General features: G+C 39.1%; 2 protein-coding genes across 4 annotated transcripts in view; one reads left to right on the forward strand and one right to left on the reverse strand.

The window, feature by feature from the left end:
* The window catches only part of Scyl3 (SCY1 like pseudokinase 3), a 35,075-nt gene extending 21,583 nt beyond the window's left edge, over positions 1 to 13,492 (forward strand). Inside the window, exons 10-14 of one of the 3 annotated variants that reach the window (XM_028758074.1) lie at positions 4,657 to 4,841; positions 7,626 to 7,797; positions 9,081 to 9,239; positions 10,243 to 10,919; positions 11,728 to 13,492. In XM_028758074.1, the coding sequence (XP_028613907.1) occupies positions 4,657 to 4,841; positions 7,626 to 7,797; positions 9,081 to 9,239; positions 10,243 to 10,919; positions 11,728 to 11,784 (1,250 nt within the window). In that variant the 3' untranslated portion in view covers positions 11,785 to 13,492. The remainder of the gene's footprint in view (positions 1 to 4,656; positions 4,842 to 7,625; positions 7,798 to 9,080; positions 9,240 to 10,242; positions 10,920 to 11,727) is intronic. The other 2 variants (XM_028758081.1, XM_028758091.1) reach the window with 2 other exon arrangements.
* CUNH1orf112 (chromosome unknown C1orf112 homolog) overlaps positions 12,389 to 20,585 on the reverse strand; it is a 42,811-nt gene continuing 34,614 nt past the window's right edge. The window contains exons 19-24 of the mRNA XM_028758104.1: positions 18,710 to 18,805; positions 17,868 to 17,981; positions 16,048 to 16,152; positions 15,373 to 15,453; positions 13,699 to 13,818; positions 12,389 to 12,717 (exon numbers count right to left, since the gene is read on the reverse strand). Coding sequence (XP_028613937.1) covers positions 12,523 to 12,717; positions 13,699 to 13,818; positions 15,373 to 15,453; positions 16,048 to 16,152; positions 17,868 to 17,981; positions 18,710 to 18,805 — 711 coding nt within the window. The 3' untranslated portion in view covers positions 12,389 to 12,522. The remainder of the gene's footprint in view (positions 12,718 to 13,698; positions 13,819 to 15,372; positions 15,454 to 16,047; positions 16,153 to 17,867; positions 17,982 to 18,709; positions 18,806 to 20,585) is intronic.

A 20,585-nucleotide genomic window follows, 5' to 3' on the forward strand; every position in this document is an offset into this window, starting at 1 on the left:
GGAGATCTTTCCATCTTCTGAGATCTTCTTCAATTTCTTTCTTCAGAGACTTGAAGTTCTTGTCATACAGGTCTTTCACTTGCTTGGTTAGATTCACACCAAGGTATTTTATATTATTTGCAACTATTGTGAAGGGTGTCATTTCCCTAATTTCTTTTTCAGTCTGTTTATCTTTCATGTAGAGGAAGGCTACTGATTTGTTTGAGTTGATTTTATAACCAGCCACTTTGCTGAAGTTGTTTATCAGGTTTAGGAGTTCTCTGGTGGAAGTTTGGGGGTCACTTAAGTATACTATCATATCATCTGCAAATAGCGATATTTTGACTTCTTCCTTTCCTATTTGTATCCCTTTGACTTCTTTTTGTTGTCTAATTGCTCTGGCTAAGACTTCCAGTACTATATTGAATAGGTAGGGGGAGAGTGGGCAGCCTTGTCTAGTCCCTGATCTTAGTGGGATTGCTTCAAGTTTCTCTCCATTTAGCTTGATGTTGGCTACTGGTTTGCTGTAAATTGCTTTTACTATGTTTAGGTAGGGGCCTTGAATTCCTGATCTTTCCAAGACTTTTATCATGAAGGGATGTTGAATTTTGTCAAATGCTTTCTCAGCATCTAGTGAGATAATCATATGGTTTTTTTTCTTTAAGTTTGTTTATATAGTGGATTACATTGATGGATTTCCGAATATTGAACCCTCCCTGCATTCCTGGGATAAAACCTACTTGATCATGATGGATGATTGTTTTGATGTGGTCTTGGATTCGGTTTGCTAGAATTTTATTGAGTATTTTTGCATCGATGTTCATAAGGGAGATTGGTCTGAAGTTCTCTTTCTTTGTTGGGTCCTTGTGGGGTTTGGGAATGAGTGTAATTGTAGCTTCATAGAACGAATTGGGTAGTGTTCCTTCTGTCTCTATTTTGTGGAATAGTTTGAAGAGAATTGGTATTAGGTCTTCCTTGAAGGTCTGATAGAATTCAGCACTAAAACCATCTGGTCCTGGGCTTTTTTTAGTGGGGAGACTTTTAATGACTGCTGCTATTTCCTGAGGGGTTATGGGACTATTTAGATGGTTTATCTGCTCCTGGTTTAATTTTGGTACCTGGTATCTGTCTAGGAAATTGTCCATTTCATCCAGGTTTTCCAGTTTTGTTGAGTATAGGCCTTTGTAGTAGGATCTGATGATTTTTTTAATTTCTTCCGTTTCTGTTGTTATATCTCCCTTTTCAGTTCTGATTTTATTAATTTGGATACTCTCTCTGTGCCCTCTGGTTAATCTGGCTAACGGTTTATCTATCTTGTTGATTTTCTCAAAGAACCAACTCCTGGTTTTATTGATATTTTGTATTGTTCTTTTAGTTTCTATTTGGTTGATTTCAGCCCTGAGTTTGATTATTTCCTGCCTTCTACTCCTCCTGGGTGTATTTGCTTCTTTTTGTTCTAGGGCTTTTAGTTGTGCAGTCAACTTGTTAGTGTGTGCTCTTTCCAGTTTCTTTTTGTAGGCACTTAGAGCTATGAGTTTTCCTCTTAGCACTGCCTTCATGGAGTCCCACAAGTTTTGGTATGATGTGTCCTCATTTTCATTGAAATCTAAAAAGTCTTTAATTTCTTTCTTTCTTGACCAAGTCATCATTGAGTAGAGAGTTGTTCAGTTTCCATGTGCACATGGGTTTTCCATTGGTTTTGTCATTATTAAAGACCAGTCTTATTCCATGGTGATCTGATAAGAGGCAAGGGATTATTTCAATCTTTTTGTATCTGTAGAGGCTTGTTTTGTGACCAATTATATGGTCTATTTTGGAGAAGGTACCATGAAGTGCTGAGAAAAAGGTATATTCTTTTGTTTTAGGATGAAATGTTCTATAGATGTCTGTTAAGTCCATTCGGTTCATAACTTCTGTTAATGTCAAAGTGTCTCGGTTTAGTTTCTGTTTCCATGATCTGTCCATTGCTGAGAGTGGGGTGTTGAAATCCCCCACTATTATTGTGTGAGGTGTAATGTGTGTTTTGAGCTTTAGTAAAGTTTCTTTTATGTATGTAGGTGCCCTTGCATTTGGAGCATAGATGTTCAGAATTGAGAGTTCACCTTGGTAGCTTTTTCCTTTGATGAGTATGAAGTGTCCTTCCTTATCTTTTTTGATTAATTTTGGATGGAAGTCGATTTTATTTGATATTAGAATGGCTACTCCAGCTTGTTTCTTGGGACCATTGGCTTGGAAAATTGTTTTCCACCCTTTTATTCTGAGGTAGTGTCTGTCTTTGTCACTGAGGTGTGTTTCTTGTATGCAGCAAAATTCTGGGTCTTGTTTGTGTATCCAGTCTGCTAGTCTGCGTCTTTTTATTGGGGAATTGAGACCATTGATGTTAAGAGATATTAAGGAAAAATGATTGTGGCTTCCTGTTATTTTTGTTATTAGAGGTAAAGTTATGTTTGTATAGTTATCTTCTTTTGGGGTTGTTGGAAGATTACTTCCTTGCTTTTTCTAGGTTGTAGTTTCCCTCCTTGTGTTGGCGTTTTCCATCCATTATCCTTTGAAGTGCTGGGTTTGTGGGAAGATATTGTGCAAATTTGGTTTTGTCATGGAATATCTTGGTTTCACCATCTATATTGATTGAGAGTTTTGCTGGGTATAGTAATCTGGGCTGGCAATTGTGTTCTCTTAGGGTCTGTATGATGTCAGTCCAGGCTCTTCTGGCTTTTATAGTCTCTGGTGAGAAGTCTGGTGTAATTCTTATAGGTCTGCCTTTATATGTTACTTGACCTTTTTCCCTTACTGCTTTTAGTATTTTTTCTTTGTTTTGTGCATCTGATGTTTTGATTATTATGTGACGGGAGGTATTTCTTTTCTGGTCTAGTCTATTTGGTGTTCTGTAGGCTTCTTGTATGTTTATGGGCATCTTGTTCTTTAGGTTAGGGAAATTTTCCTCAATGATTTTGTTAAAGATATTTACTGGCCCTTTAAGTTGGGAATCTTCATTCTCATCTATACCTATTATCCTTAGGTTTGGTCTTCTCATTGTGTCCTGGATTTCCTGGATGTTTTGAGTTAGGAGTTTTTTGCTTTTTTCATTTTCTTTGACAACTGTGTCAATATTTTCCACCGTATCTTCTGCATTTGAGATTCTCTCTTCTATCTCTTGTATTCGGTTGGTGATGCTTGCGTCTGTGACTCCTGATCTCTTTCTTAGGTTTTCTATCTCCATGGTTGTCTCCCTTTGAACTTTCTTTATTGTTTCTATTTCCATTTTCAGATCCTGAATGTTTTTGTTTAATTCCTTCTTTGTGTTTTCTTGCATTTCTTTAAGGGATTTCTGTGATTCCTCTTTAAGGGCTTCTATCTGTTTACTTGTACTCTCCTGTATTTCTTTAAGGGAGTTACTTAATTCCTTCTTATAATCCTCTATCATCATCATGAGAAGTGATTTTAATTCTGAATCCTGCTTTTCAGGTGTGAAGGGGTGTTCAGGGCTTGCTATATTGGGAGAACTGGGCACTGATGATGCCAAGAAACTTTGGTTTCTGTTGCTTATGTTCTTGCGCTTGCCTTTCGCCATCTGGGTAACTCTAGTGGTACCTGCCCTCTCTGTGTAAGATTGGAATCTGTATTTCCAGTTATCTTGCTTATTGCAGAGCTCCTCGGAGTCCAGAGGTCTCTGTGGTCTTATGCCCCTAATCTCCCGGGTGGAAGAACTCCTGGGACTCAGGCCACCTCTTGGATCTGGTAATCCTTCTGTTCTGAGTGCAGTGGCTCCTCTGCTGCTCTGAGTGCAGTGGGTTCTCGATGACTCAGGATTCAGTTTCAGCTGCTCTGAGTGCAGTGGCTCCAGCTGCTCTGAGTGCAGTGGGTCCCTGATGACTCAGAATTCAGTTTCAGCTGCTCTGAGTGTAGTGGCTCCAGCTGCTCTGAGTGCTGTGGCTCCTGGATGACTCAGGATTCAGTTTCTCCACAGGACAGGAGCAGACCGACTCTGTGTCTGCTCCAGTCCAAGGGACCAGGCAGGGGCCGAAGGGAACTAAATAAAAAAATTTTAAGAAAAGATTTAGTTTTCTGTGTATGAGTATTATACTTTCATTTATACATGTGCCTTATATGCATGCCTGGTTTCCATGGAAGTCACAGGAGGGCACTAAATCCCCTGGAACTAGAGTTAGGGATGGTAGAGCCGCTGTGAGTACTGGAACCTGAACCTGGGTCCTCTGCTGTTGGTACAAGGCTCTTAACCAGTGAGCCATGTCTCCTGCCTCGCAGAGTTGATTTTCTTAGATGATGTCACTCCTGCAGATATTATGGGTAGTTATTTCAATTTCAAATTGCATTTAACTCTGGATTGAATGTTTTCATTTTAGTAATAAATTTTCCTTATAGTTTTCCATCCTTTCACTGTGGATTTTAGAGGGAGAAGCCATGAATCACCTCAGTGCCCATTAAAGATTTGCCTTGTGCCAGACTCAGTAACCAGGAAAGGAGCAGGATATAGAGAATGCTTGAGACAGAAAAGCCTTGAAGTTATTTAAACCCAGAAGAAACACCTTTAGACTGCAGCTTAAAATTTAGACAAATACATAAAATATGTATAAAGTTCTGGACTCAGTTGATGAATTATGTTCTTTATCTTTTCACTGAACGACTGTTCTGTCTGTACCCTCTGATTTGGGGTAGAGAACACACCAGGAGAAACTCCTTGCTTGCTCTCGCCAGCGCTGTTCCAGTCACGAGTGATCCCTGTGCTTCTCCAGTTGTTTGAGGTTCATGAGGAGCATGTGCGGATGGTGTTACTGTCCCACATCGAGGCCTATGTGGAACACTTCACTCAGGAACAGCTAAAGAAAGTCATCTTGCCACAGGTCAGAACCATATTGGCAGTGGGAATGTGTCAAACCTTGTAAAGCAGGTTGAGGAGACTGAGCAAAGGTGCTGCCACTGTAGGGAATGAAAGGAGAAGGTTTTCAGATAATAACTCACAAAGACTTGAGACAGCAGGTGAGTTTCAAAGTTACTAGAATACAAAGGGTTGAAATTGTATTTTCAGTCCAGTCTTCCTGGCAAATGAAATAACATGTTTAGTCTTAAGTCTGTGAACAATTATGATTCTGTGTGCTAATTCTTAGAGGTAAATGAATGAGAAGACTAAGGCCTAAGCAAACTTATGGCCATTCACTAGCGTTTATGGGATGCTTTATGAATATAAAATATGATTGTCCATAATTACATTATGGTTTTTGCCATGGAGAGATTTATCAGTGATTTTCAACCTGTTTGTCTACCATAGGGACTGTTAGTATTCACTCACCCAGGGGTTCCAGGCTTGCCTTCATTTTTTATACTATAAAAAGTTATCACAGAGACATGAATCAAAACAGCAGAAATTTATGTGAAAATCTGAAGAACTAAAGTCTGAAAACAAGTTACGACTGGTCAGATGTAGACACTTCTGAGGGCTTGCATAATGTAAGCCTTGATGCTCAGAGCAGCAGTGCTTAGTATCTCTTGTTGAGCAGCTGCATCAGGCAGTCTGCACCCATTTTCATGGAGCTTTTGCTCTAGGACTGGCTTTTAGGTGAGACCATGGTCTTAGTGTATAGCAGAGGCTGGCTTTAGACTGATAGGATTTCAGGAGTATGTTACCTTATCTGACTTTACCTGGCACAGGATACCAGTCATCCAAGTTAGGGCTCATGCTAACCCAGTAGAACCTTCTCTAAAGGTGTTATTGGTAAAGAGTTTTTAAAGCTACCAGCCACATGGTATTTTTCAATTTATTTTCTAATGAGACTAATACTTCCTGTGTATTCAAGGAGCTTGTAAATGACAGATGGTTCCTTTAGGTGATGCCTTAGGATGTCAAACATTTCCTTAACTCTCATGGTTCTTTGTATTAACAGTGAGGTTTTAGGACTTTTGACACTTCACATGTCCACTTCACATGGATAAGTCAGGGCCTCAGGCTGACTTATCCACACTGATCTTAGATGGCTGATAGGCTAGACTTAGCAGGGACCTCAGGATACCCAAGTTTTTCTCATCAAACTCTCGAGGAGTCTAGGTTCTTGTCCTACCCCACTCACTTAACTCAGTTACTATAGCATGGGCTGACACATGGTTGTAGAAGCATGTTTCACTGGGGAGCTGACTCTGCACTTATATATGCAGGAATGAGTGTTAGCCTGCATGTTGTCAATTTAGAAGAGAAATGCAATGCTCTAACCCTGAAATAGATGCTACAGGCTGAGTCCAGAGATTGAGTTGGGTGCTCAGCATGTTAAAGACAATCAACTCTCATAATTCAGAAAACTGAATTATTAGTAAGTGTTAAACAACTACTAATGTCAGTAGCTATTTTTTGGTAACTAGTTATAGATTAACTGTGTCAAATTTTGTGTGCCATAAAGTAGCCATGTTTGGTAAGACAGGGCAAAATCTGTTGGATAGCTGAGTTCAGAGAAAACAAGTGATGGGGGCTGGGGGTAGGACTGGCTTTCTCACTCTACAAAAAGGTATTGAGAACAGATTGGGCTTAGGTGGACTGTCTTGTGGATAGTGTATTAAATGATAGAAGCAGGCTCTGGTCTAAAGCTTTCCTTCCAGGAAGTGATTGGTAAGTTACCACTGGACTGCCACTAGGTCTTCTTAGAATGCCCCGATCTTACACAACACAAATGAGAATTAGCCACAAATACATGATTAATTGGTCTAGTCATACTGAGAACTACTACTAAAACTATGGCAACTCAATATTCTTGATAATATTAGGAGCCAGGTACTCAGGCCCTGCTAACCCAGCTTGCCTTCTAATACAGAACAAAACCTGTCCAAGTATCTTCTCCGTGGTTCTCCTTGTTAAAGGTGCTTTTGGTTGCATATAACAATGCTCCTCATTGTTTTGGTATTACATAACTGATGTCCCATAACTTGCTATAAGTAAGGTTCACTGTCCTTATTTTAAGAAAACTGGACTAGTTCTGTGAATTGCAGCTAGATGACTGGTGAGAGACCATAGTTAACTCAGCCAGTGGACAAGTGTTAAATGTATTATATACAAAGCTCTTGTGGGCTCTTCCCATTTGAGTATAAAGTTAAGAATTAGAATTTAGACCAGCAACATAGATACCTTGTCAGTCCCTAGAATGATCTGAGTATGCTCTGCAGAGCAATGTTGCTCCTGCACTGTTAATGTTCTATAATGAAGAAAAGTGTGAATACTCATATTTAAAATTGTCATTTGTAGCAGTTGGAGTTTTTAGTTTCCAGTGTATTTCTATCTTAAAAAAGACATTTGTATGTATGTGCCTTCATTTATGTGCATACATACCTCCCACAGCTCATGTATGGAGATAAAAGGGCGACCCATGGGGGTCAGTTCTCTTTTCACCATGTGGGGGGATCCACACGGTCTTCAGGATTCAAAGCAAGAACCTGTACCCACTGAGCTATCTTGCCAGTCCTGGTGTTTTGTTTTCTTAAGTAGCAATCCATGGACTGGGAGGGATGCATTGTTTCCTTCCCTTAGAAGGTTGGAGAGCCACCTACCTTAGAAATTAAATGTCGTTCATTTGAACAAGCATGACTGCAGGCCAGTTGGTCCTTTCCAGGTAATGGTTGTCTATACTCATCCCCAATTTTGCTCCTAGGTACTACTGGGCCTTCGTGATACCAGCGATTCCATTGTGGCAATTACTCTCCGTAGCCTGGCAGTGCTGGTGTCTTTACTTGGACCAGAAGTGGTTGTGGGAGGAGAAAGAACTAAGATCTTTAAGCGTACTGCTCCAAGCTTTACCAAAACTAGTGACCTTTCCCCTGAAAGTAAGACTAAAAATTATTTTATTAGGTTTTTAGTATTATACAATACAGGGTTATGTTGAAGTTAATGGTGAAAAAGCATGAGGAAAGTTGAATTTCCCTTTTCAAACTCGTAGTGGGTACAGAGTGACCTTTAATGGGTTAGTGAGAATCCTTTTTTGTAAACCCATGAGACAGATAACTGTTTACATACGATTATTTTAATGATGCTATGCACAAGTTTATTATTTTCATGTATTGCATATTAATAAGTGTTTCCAGGCCAATGCATAAAAGCTACCTCACTTTTCTATCTGCCTAGTATTTCACTGAATTCAATTGAGTGACTTATAGTGATGGCTGCTGTATCTGCTGCTCGATTTTTAATCAGTATGTAATAGTGTTGCCATAAATACTTACACATGCATCTTTATTATGTGTGGTCCCACTCCCATAGGAGAGTCTCAGAAGTAGACTTTGTAGGTTAGAGGATATATTTGAATTTTAGTAGGGACTACAGACTTGTCCTTTTTAACACTAAATACTTTGTTAAACTACTGGGTAAAGGATATTTTTGAATACCTCAGGAAATCTTTGGTTTGTTCCCACTATATTTTATGTGGGAGGTAGTGCAAGAATTTTGTATCAACAAAATTAACCTTTTTGCTACTTTGTATGACCTTAAATAGGACCTTGATTTCATTACAAAATTCTGGGTCTCTAATGCAGTTCCTTGGCTTGTAGTGCTAGACCCTGAGAGCTGAGGGTGAAGAAGAGAGAGAGGTGCTCTAGAGAGCTGAAGCCTTATGACAGTTGACTCCCCTTACCCTAGCTTTAAGGTAGGGGAAATATTCAGCTGTAATTTATAAATCTTTGATTGATATCCAATTGTGAGTGTAAGCTTTCTGGTAAATTGTTAAGACTGCTTTCCTCAGTCAATATCAAATACCCATAGCATAAAAGTTATCTTTAGTGTATAGTTTTGTGGTATCAAGTCATTAATATTGTTAGGCTTGTAGTCTTAATAGCCTTTTATTCTTAAAAGGAAATTAGAATCATGGTCTCACATTGCTACTAGGAGAGCTTTAAGGACCAAAATTTTATCTATGTATTGCTTCATAGTTCTTTTCCCATCACCAAGTGGTGACAGAACCTGTCTTTAACCTCCAGAGAAAGGCAACCCATTTAATAATGGCTTTTGGTCAAATATTTAATGATGTTCTTTTATCTGTGCTACATACACCCATTTCCCTTGATTGTTGCTCACCAATCATGTGCCAGATGTAAGCACACTCCTCTTCCATCAGGTTCTCCCATGCATGTTGTCTGCAATCAGCAGAGTCGGATCTCAAAAGTCTTGGAGAACCCCTCCTCTAATGTATTCCCTAAATTGTTTTCTGGCAACATGCCCATCAACAGCAGGAAGCACATACAAGAAGAATATTACAATAATCTTATACAGACAGGTAAGAATTTCAACTGTGTTTCCCATTGCTTTGAGCTATTCCTGAGAATATTAAGCTTAAATTTTGGAAATCAAGTACACTTTGGAACTCCTTTCTCATCTTAGCTCTCCAAACTGTTGGTTACATATCTAACCCTTCCACATAATAAGTTAACATTACTTAAATTCATTTTTTGTATCAGATAGTTTGGTATTCTGATGCCTTCTGCATCATAATATACCAAAAATGTAGAGTTCTATAAGATGTTAATAAAGACATGTAGTAAAAAATGATGTTAAGTAGGATGGAACACTGGAGTAAACCTAGATCTCTCAACACCTGATGACATTTAAGAAAATCTGTTTCAAACTTATTTGGGGGCCAGACAGATGATGGTTCAGCAGTTAAAAGAACAAATTACTCTTGTAGAGAACATAACTTTGGCTCCCAGCACTGGCCTCTAACTCCAGCTCCAGGGATCCAGTTCTCTGGCTTCTGGGGGCAGTTTACTCACGTGCACACTCACACACACATAATTAAAGGTGAATCCTTGAACAGTAAAATGGGCTGGATGGCTCAGGAGGTAAAAGCCCTTGTGGCAAAAGGCTAGTAAGTAACCCAAGCTCAATGTCTGAAACACACATAAAGTAGAACCAACGGCACACTTGTCCTTTGCCCACACACCTGCACTATACGGCATGTATGCACCCAGATCCCTTCCCCCACCCCCAGTAAACAATTAAAAAAAAAAAAAAAACTTGTGCACATGTTTCTAGATGTAATTACTACCAAGGATAACACTGAATCTATTTAAGAGACTTATGCCAACAGGGTTTGGACATTTAGTCAAAGATCTAAAGACCAGTTAGTTATAACATGGTTGCCATGTGTATTTGGAGAATTTATTTGGCATCTTTGTTATGTTCTACCTAACTTTTGCTAGTGATCATGGATATTTCCAATTAGACCTACTTATTGCTTGCTTTTAACACATCATGAGACTAATTCTTGCATATATCCATAGGTGATCAGTTTTCTCACACTGTTAAATTCCCTATGAACGGACTCTCAGATGTGACAAACACTTCAGAGGACAATGGCTTCCCTGCAGGTTCTACCAAGCCGGAGGAGTGGCCTGACTGGAGTGAGCCGGAGGAGCCTGCGCAGCAGACTGCCAATATTCACATATGCCCCCAAGAACCCTGTGATGTAGCAGAGTCCCAACACACACATCTGAACGTAGAGGCGCTGTCCTGGGACGACTGTCAGTCTAGCTTTGGTACTCAAGCAAGCACAGCAGCTAAAGCCTCTGTTCCCATGCCTGTTACCTCAGGAGAAAAGAGGGCCACTGTGGCTTTGCTTCCTTTCACTGAAGAATCACAGCCTTTGCAATCCAGTCCTTCCTCAAAGACCAGTCAGAGACAGCATGAGGAAGTCAAACCACCTCAAGTGTCACAAGAAAGACCCCTAAAGGTTCGATCAGAACTTGGTTTAGGAGAAGAGTTTACCATTCAAGTAAAAAAGAAGCCAGTACAGGATCCTGAGTTGGACTGGTTTGCAGATATGATCCCAGAAATTAAGCCTTCGGGTACTTTTCTTATTTTGCCTGAACTAAGGACAGAAGTGATGGTCCCTGAAAAGGATAACATCTCACCAGTGATGCAGTTTTCCTCAAAGTTTGCTGCAACAGAAATGACCGAGGTGAGTTCACTGTTTGTATTAAATGTGCTAGTGTCAGGGTTTCTCTCAGAAGTCCTAATTAGCAATAAACAAGCAGTTTTATCAACAAAAGAAAAGAGTACTACATAGCTGGCTAAAAATGATCAAAGTAAACCCAGAAACAACATAACCAGTTCCTAGAAAATGATTTCATAGTGCTGCAGAAACAGGACTAGTCCTTCAGACATGCACAACCTATTAACATGACACAGTACAGTAATCTACAGTGTTCATGGTTTGGACTTTACAAAAAAAATCATAGTACCAAAATAAAATTTTGGGGTTGCAGAGATGGCTTTGTGGTTAATGGTACAGGCTATTCTTCTAGAGGCCTGGGTTTGATTGCCGGCTCTTACTCCATTTCCAGGAGATTCAGTCCCTCTGACCTATACAGGCACCGGACACAAGTGGTGCATAGATATATGCATGCACATCAAATTAAATAAAATACAAATCCATTTTATTTTTTAAAAAATGCAAATCCATTTTACGTCTTTTATGTTGTGCCTTGTGTATTACTGTCCTTGGCCACAGCAGGCCACACCTGGATTCACCTGATACGTGATTAACTCCTTGATAGGGGAAAATATTTCACTGGACTGCATAGTTACTTCCCAATGGGTGTGGTTTTTAACATCAGAACCAATGCAATCTTGCTTTTAACTTTTGGTTAGTTACAGCTTTTTCTTTTCTTATAAGGCATTCTCTCTGGGTCATTTTTAAATGCTTGGTTTTTCAGATGTGTATATAATTTGCGTCAGATAGCTAGTGTCAGTGTGTTCTGTTGCAGGGAGAGGCAGAAGGCTGGGAAGGAGAAGAGCTAGCCTGGGAAGATAACAACTGGTGACGATAATGAAAAGCTTCAGAAGAATGCTAAAAGAATTAATACCTCAAAACAAGCTGCATGGATGTAAAACCCCAAGGCAGCTTGTGTTCCCCAGACCAGGAGCTCTTTTTTTGCAGTCTGTGCCAACTCAAGCAGAGACCAATCTCAGGATGCTGACTGAGTCCTGGTGGCAAAAGGCTCTTGGTGCCAGATTCCAGGAGAAAGGGCTGTGTGCACTTGACTGAGGCCAGTTTTCATACAAAGCAAATAGCTAAAAAAAAGTGCTTTTTTCCAGGACAATTCTGGAAGTAAAGAAATAAAAAATTCAAGCTGGTAAGCTTAATTTTGTGCCATTTCTTTAAAAATAAAAGAATAAATTCTATTATGAAATAACTTACTGGAAAAAGAAAAAACCAACCTCACTGTAAATTATAACTTCAAACTGCTAAGGTTCCTTGGGCAGTTTGTTTGTTTACAGTTTGTCATCTGAGAAAAGAAAGATCCCTCTCCTTTGGACCTGAGCAGTTACTGTTTCACCTGTATTACACTGTACCAAAGCTCTCAATGAGAAATATCCACTCCCTCCCCATCTTGTTCTCTATGTCAAATAAAGATTATTTTCACATTTACAAAAGCTCTTTTATGTGCTATGAAAATGTACAAACATAATTTACATTCACAATTTCATTTACAAAACATCCAGTCAAGGCATCTGAGGAGTCAAACCCAGTTCTGTCCGATACACAGTCCATCCATATTTTACCCTCTAAGCACACAGCATTTTAGCTTCTCAATCCTTTCTTGCAGTGCCTCCAGTTCTGGCAGCAGCCAGGCTGGAGCAAGAGAGCGTTTGAGTAAAAACTCAGCTGTCTCCAAAGCCCTTTTTGCAGCTTGGAATATTGATCTGTATTCTGCTTCAAAGAGCAACTCTTGACGGGCTCTCTTTGTGCAAGGCTGGAAAATAAGGAAAACATGAAACAAGTAATGCATAATGTTCATTCTAAACATACTGTAAGAGAAACTGTAGTCATAGGATCATGAAGAAGGGCAGCCTTCCCATTTATATCAATAATAACCGATATGTGCTAACTACTCTCCGTGTAGTAATTTGTATGTGGCAGACAAGGAGAATCATCCTGTATTAGGCTTCCCAATGATAAATGCTCTCTTGCCCAACAACTATCCATGAGTACTCTTTAAAAAACATTAATAAGGAAATTGTGAATTTCCTAGTAAGTTTGTAAATGCTGAGAACCATAATAGTTTTCAACATGTTTTTGGAACCAGTTTAGGAAAACTAAGGCTCAAGACATCTTGCATAGAGGGGGAGCAGGAACTGAGGTGAAACCCAGACATATCTAATAACTGGTTTTTCAAAGGGAAGTCACAATTTAAAATCACAGGGCTTATGAACATATATATATTCAGACCAACAGCTATATCTAAGAAAACAAATTACAATTGCACTATAAACCTAGAAAAATTGTTTTTCTTATGGCCCTACAATTCTCAATTATATCACCTATGTTCAAAACACAATTTTGAATGTATGTAGTTGTGTCAAATTTCTGCCAATAGGTACATGTGATATTTGAGAAAAATGATAATTATTGATGATGAGAAGAACTGAACAAGCTGACATCTATGGGTCAGAAAATGCATTAATGTCATCATTGGTACAATATGCAATTAACAATAATAAAGAGTATATTTGGTATAATGGTTACAAATATTTCTTTGTTCTTGTCTGTGTTGGTAACATTTCAGGGAAAGTGTATGGTTTTTGTTTTTTGATGTACAACTACCATAAAGTGAGAATTTTACCTGTCTACATTTTACTTGAAAGTCAACATGAGGACAAGAATCAAACTAGTTTATCAGTAATGAGGGCAGATTCCCTTGTTTGACCAGTACATGCTTAAAAGCAGCCCATACCTGATTAGCCAACTCCTTTGCTTCTTCTACAGTCACATTAGCAACAGGTTCCCAGAAAGAGCCTCTCTCCTGTTTCACATTGTCTACTGTGGCAGCCTCAGTTTCGTGTACAGATTCTGTCTGCCAAAGAGCAACAAAGAATACTGACATTCAAAGAACACTGCATTCTCTACTAGATACCAAGTGGTATGGAATACAGAAGATGAAACTACTGATGAGTTTATGTGTATGTCTTTAAATGCTGAGTGCTAAAACTGTTCGGGTTTAACCCGTAATCAGGCAAATTCTAGGTTAGGTAGAGTCATCTTAGAGTAATCTGAATACAATTCCCTTAGAGTAGTGCTTCTCAACCTTCCTAATGCTCCAACCCTTTAATACCGTTCCTCATGTTGTGCTGACCCCCAACCATAACATTATTTCCTTACTACTTCATAACTGTAACTTTGCTACTGTTACAAATCGTTAATATAAATATCTGATATACCCCTTGTGGCGGTCAAAACCCACAGGTTGAGAATACTGCCTTAGGTGGTTGTCACTACAGAAGAATTAAGAGTTGTCGTGGAAGAAAAAGTCTGTTAACATTCACCTTCTTGTACAGGGTATGATGCTGGCAAAACAACTACTTACAAATGTCCTTAAAGTCCTTAACTGTAACATGTTTGGTAACAGTGAATCTAGGTAAGTTCTATACCTACAACCCAGTTAAGTATGTGCTTAAGTATAGTTTATTTTTCTAGTATTCTAAGTGTGGTTTGACAGATCTGATTATTAGTATTTCAATTACTCCTTATAACACCAGCTATACCTATACTTAAAAATTACACACACACGCACACACACACACACGCACGCACACACGCACACACATACGTATTTTCCCTATACTTAAAAATATGATTCTGAACAACTGTAGAAATACCACTTTAGCTGGGTGTGGTAGTACACCCTTAATTCTAGCACTGAGGAGGCAGAAAGAGGAAGGAGGATCTGTAAAAAAAGCCAAGGCTACACAGCGAGATCCTATCTATGAAAATAAAGTCTTAGAAAAACCACACTGAAATCATACTAAAATATAACAGAATCCAAGCCTTGTAGTCATGTGTGGTCAATTATGATCATTAATGTTAGGGATCCATATGTTTTGATTTTATTGCCAAGGTAATCAATGTTATGTCTCAAATGTAGAGGTACAGTGACTTAAAGTGATTTATTTCTCTGATGTATCCTCTTAACTGATTCATACGAATTGTGTTTCCTTTTGCATTTATACAAAATGCTTCAGACTTATTCAATAAACAATAAGATACTGTGGGGATAGGATCAAAGCATAAGCATGAAATGCATATGACATCCCTGAGGTAGTAATATACAGTATTTTTAATAACTTATGCATGAAATAAGGTTTTCCTATGATTTTCCTCACATTGGTGGTTCAAAATATCCGATTTTGGAGTACTTTGGATTAGGGATGTTTAGCCTCTGTGTATTAGCACTGTGCAAACGCCCTTTAGTTTAAGTCTGGGGTTATAGTTTAGTGGTAAAGTACTTATCATATGCCATATGCAAAGCTTTAGTTCAAAACCCAGTACCAAGAAGAAAATGTTCAAGCAAAGGTGCTTACAAGTATATAATTTGAATAAAACATCAACCTTACATATAAATTATAAATACCTTCTCCAAAAAGGATACAACTTTTTTCTTGATTTCTTCAGAACCAAGACACTGTGGAACTATCTCTTCATGCTCTGTTCCCTATTAAAAGATCAGTAAATAAGACAGATTAATAGTTCAGCAACTTGTTAAGCCAATGAGTTTCTAAAACTACATTAACTGAAAACTCATTTATAAAGAAAGTACTAACCAAGGGTTCTTAAAGGCAATACACTCATAGTTTGACAGAGTCTTGACATATAGTGTAATTTGGGCTCCTATATACTTAGCAATTGATGGTTTAATTACCTGAGTCCCTCTGAAACCAAAGGCATTGCTAGCTGCACAAAAGTCAGAGTAGAAACATTTCCAAATTTTTTTCTTTTTAATTTTTTTTTAAGGATTTGACCTCACAAGAAGGAGGTCACCTCTCTAGAACTACTCCCCCAGTACTGCTGAAGGCAGTGTCTGAGTCAGGCAGTCGACTCTGAATACTTAATCATTGCTAATCGAGAACCATGGGAAAGTCACTTCATTTCTCTAGGTTTCATGATAAGGCCTTGTGAACATGATTAATAATACCTTCTCAGCAGAAAATTTCACAACTGAGATATATAAGCAGTTCAAGTATTTTTGAATGTTATAGAATATTAGAAATATTAAAATATAGAGATCAGAATGATAAATTGATGTTACCTCAGCAAACCGAGTAAATGCCTCCAAAGTATGTTGCTCTAGCAGCCAATTCTTGTTGACTAACAGTGAAGCAAGAATACAAGACAAGCTGGGCAGCACCTTGTCCTATGAAGAGAAAGAACCAAACTTTGCTGGAGAAAAAACAACTTCAATACAGAATATTGTCAACTTTTGGGACACAGTATGTCCTTTTTCCTTGCTCAAATCCTAATAACTTCCAATTTCCTTCAGGGCATAACCAGGTTTACAATCAGCTGCAAAGTACCCCTGCCCATTGCTATACTAGATACCATGAGCAATCAGGCATGCTCCTGCCTATGAGGCTGTGCACTTATTATCTGTCCCCTGCTCAGAACTCTTCCACAGAGATTGCATGGCTTTCTCCTTCCCCTTCAGATTTATACTCAGACTCACCGTAGTAAGGGCTCCTCGATTTTATCTCCATTTGGAACTATCCCCCATACTGTCCTCTCTTCTACTTTATTTTTTTCTCATAGCACTCATCACCACTAAACATTTCGTATATCTGGACTTAGTTGTCAACTGCTTTAGGGGGCCAAGACTGGGATTTAAGTTACTACACCACCAGGAGTTAAAGCAGCCCCCATAGCAGGTACTTATTTGAACCTGTCTTATGGCTTTCGGTGTGGCATATGCTCATGAACCTCAAACATTTCTTCAGGACTTGCCCTCACCCTGGCCAAGTCTATGAGGCACTGCTATGTCTGACAAGCATTTGCAGCCATGTACTATCTATAGCTCTGCAGAACAAACCAGCACTCTCGAATAAACTTGTTTTATAATAATGAGTACATTTGCACAAGTGCAGGACTCTGAAGGCTAAATAGATTGCAAATTTGAAACAAGCTTAGGCTATGTGGTGAGAGCCTTTCTGACAGGAAGGGTGACAACTCAAATACAAGCTGGTATTTCTGTCAGCTTCCAGCGTCTACATATAGCTCATGAAACATAAGTTTACAGGATGGAAACACATGATTTGGTGTCATTTTCTTTTGAACAAGAAATTCAACTTCAAGGATTTTTCCACGTGTACTGAAATACTATCTTACTTTCTTAATATAGAAAAGGTTTTCACCAGGGAGCTCTTTTTATAGTCTCCCCTTTGAAGGTAAAGCAAAGCCAAGAATCTAGCAACACTGAGATTTTATTACAACATTAAGACAAAGCTCCCAGTTTAGGAGAATCTATTTTTGTTAGGTCTTAAAATTTGGTAGGAGTCTCTCCCTAGGCCACTAGAATATAATTTTGGAAGTAGAATACACATTTGTCAGCTACACTTATTTTGAAATATTTGTTGTCTCTTAAATGCTGTTTCGTGAACATATGAACACAGCAACTATAATTACTAGATTTCCTCCTTAGACACTACTGCCTATTAAGGCATTAGTGTCTTCTTCCTTTAGATATTGGGAACAACAGACTGTTTTAGAATATACTTGATAATTATTTGTATGACAACTCATTTTTTTTTTTAAAGAAAGTGACTTGAAATGTGCTGTATTGACAATTACCTTTCCTATCAGAAAGATTTTCCGCCACAACTTTGTTAATAAACTCAAAAGATTTTAGAAATTAAAAACCTACACCCAGTGTAGCTCATACCACAGTCATAGCACTTGAGGAGGCTGAAACAAGGGAATTGTCTCAGGTTCTAGATCAGGTTAGGCTATACAGGGAGACCCTCAAAAATATAACAAAACAAAACAATAACAAAAAAAAAACCCAAAAGCCTAAAATTTCCCTAGTTACTGCAGAGATTCTACTTTTAGATTTGTATTTTTGTTAAAAGAATGTATTACCCGGATAGTCTGAGATATATGAAGTTTGCCCAGAGATGATATAAAATCCAGCACTGCCAAAGAGGTGTGGTCAGGAGGCTCTAGTTTAATTACCGAGTTCAGGACATTTACAACCTGAAAAGATGAAAACAGAGCTGTTATACGCAGAACCACTGCCAAGGTGTTCCTGTGTGGGGAGGGGGAGGAGACAAAATCTAGAACAGCCAACAGCTGGTCTACAAGCCTCAGCTCTGGAAGCTGAGTAAGAACATCAGGTAAGAACTATTAGCATTTCTTCTCACCACAGTCCTTTGCCTCCAACTCATGTGTGCTTTCCCAATAAGCAGTCAGAATTGTGTGTGGCAGCTAACTACCCAGGATATAGCCAAGCAGCAGGAACAGTAATGGAAGGAAGAAAGACATTAGGTGACAACCTTGATGAAAACAAGGGATACTGATACATTCAGTTTATGAGGAAAATATTACAGGCGCTAGAGATGTAGCTCGGCTGGCAGAATGCTTGCCTAGTATGCACAAAGCCCTAGATTCAATCCCCAGCATCACACAAAAAGTTTGGGGTGATACCACAGTTTTCTAAAGGTCGAGGCTGGGGGGTGAGAAGTTAGTTCAATGGCATCCTCTGCTAAATAATGAATTTGAGACCAGTCTGGGTTCAATAAAACTTAGTGTCATTTTAAAAAAAAAAAGGAAGGAAGGAAAGAAGGAAGGAAGGGAGGGAGGGATGGAAGAAGGGAAGGAAGGAGGGAGGGAGAAAGAAAGGAAAGAAAACGGAAGGGAGAAAGGGTTACAAGTAAACAAGATAAATCACTGCAGGCTCACAAACAGTAAGTAAACAATCTTACCTGACTTATCAGCTGCAGATCTACAGTTTGGATGAAAACTGCCAGCAGCTGAAGTAAAAGGCTAAATGCCTGCTGAACACAGGGTTGACTGATTATCTTCAGCAAGAAACAAAAGTAATTTTGGTGAGAATTTAGAATTACATGATGTAAGACTTTTCATCAACTCGACACAGTTAAAGTTATTTTGGGAAGATCCTCAATTAAGAAAATGTCTCCATCAGACTGCCTACAGAGAAACTGCGGGGCATTTTCTTGAAAAACTATCAGTGTGGGAGGGCCCAGCACTCTGTGGGTGGTGACACCTCTGTGTGGGTGGTCCTAAGTGCTGTAAGAAAGCAGGCTGAGCAAGCTGTAAGGAGCAAGCCAGTAAACATCACTCCTTCATGGCTTCTGCATTAGCTAGGAACTCCACTAGGTTCTTGTCCTGAGTTCCTGCCCTGACTTTCCTGGATGGTAGGCTGTAAGATGTAAAATGCAGTATTTCCTCCTCAAGTTGCTTTTCGTCACGGTGCTTAATCACAACAGAAAGCCTAACGAAGACACGTGAGAATAGCTACAATATCAGTATTTTACTAAGCATTTATTATATACCAGTCGACATATGTGGTTCATAATTACTACCGCACCTTTATGTTTTACATCAACTATAAGTGGTAGACAATATCATCCCCATCTTAAGAAGAAGAAAACAGAGTGAGGAAAATATTTGTTCAAGATCACACGGCTAAGAAACCGAGGAGCCATCCAGATGATTTAAAGAGGGTCTAATGAATGTTGTCTGTCGCTGAAAACCTTGTACATCTGTTGATGCTGGTGCAACTCCACCTCTTCACTGTTAGTGTTTATGTCCTACTGCACTGAAGCCACATCCCAGCACAGGTATGCTGAATGGCTACTGAGCAATACATAAATATCAGTAGCACCCTCTTGCTGAAGTGCCACCACTGCACGATGGTAATGTGACCATAAAAATGGATCATAAAACCTGGTCTTTCTGCAGTGCTTAAGGTGTAGCTCAGTGACCTCAAGAAGCCATTATTTGCAAAATAATTTCTATTACTTCCCCAAAGTCTAGGTTTGGCTCTCAGCTTCCACTGGTTGCCAGAGGTCACAAGTTCAGCCAGAGAAAACATACATTGCATTCTGGTCTTTAAATGAGAAATCTAAGTTTACAACAGTAAGTAGAGGGCATGTTCTAATTTTAGTCTAAGGTCACTGATTTCCTAGCTTTGTACTTGCTAGAGGAGTACAGATTAGCTCTGTCCACTTGCTAGAGGAGTACAGATTAGCTCTGTCCACTTGCTAGCCTCTCCACTTTTAAGTCGATTCACTCCTGTCATCTGCATTGTTTTATTAAGAAAACTTCAAAATCACACCACAAACAGACATTAATCCAACACAGGGGGTGGGGGGATACAAAACAAAACTTACTCTTTTAAAGGGGTCTAACAAATTCATAAACATAGGCACATGGGCTGTGACTGATACTTTGGTCAGGTTTAATATTAGCATTTTATCACACACTTCAAAACCAAACAATCAAACCTTCCTGAAAGGGCCTAAGGCCATGGCTCAGTCAGCTTGAGGGGCTCAGCTTGTGACCCCAGCACTCACACAGGAGCTGAGGGAGGCAGCCTCATCTGTAACCAGTGTTTGGAAGAAGGAGTAACAAACACGGGATCCCAGGAGTTCAATGAAGCTCCAGGTTCACGATCCCAAAAACTAAGGTGCAGCATAGTAAAGCCGATGCCCAACGTTAGCCTCTGGCCTCCACACACGCACAAGAACACACACACGCTCTTTTATCCCATATACGAATACAACAAATGCCTAAGAGAGAAAACAATGAAGTGAATTCATCACAACTTTCACACAT

Source organism: Grammomys surdaster, unplaced genomic scaffold (assembly GCF_004785775.1).
Source record: "Grammomys surdaster isolate TR1022 unplaced genomic scaffold, NIH_TR_1.0 130, whole genome shotgun sequence".
Lineage (NCBI taxonomy): Eukaryota > Metazoa > Chordata > Mammalia > Rodentia > Muridae > Grammomys > Grammomys surdaster.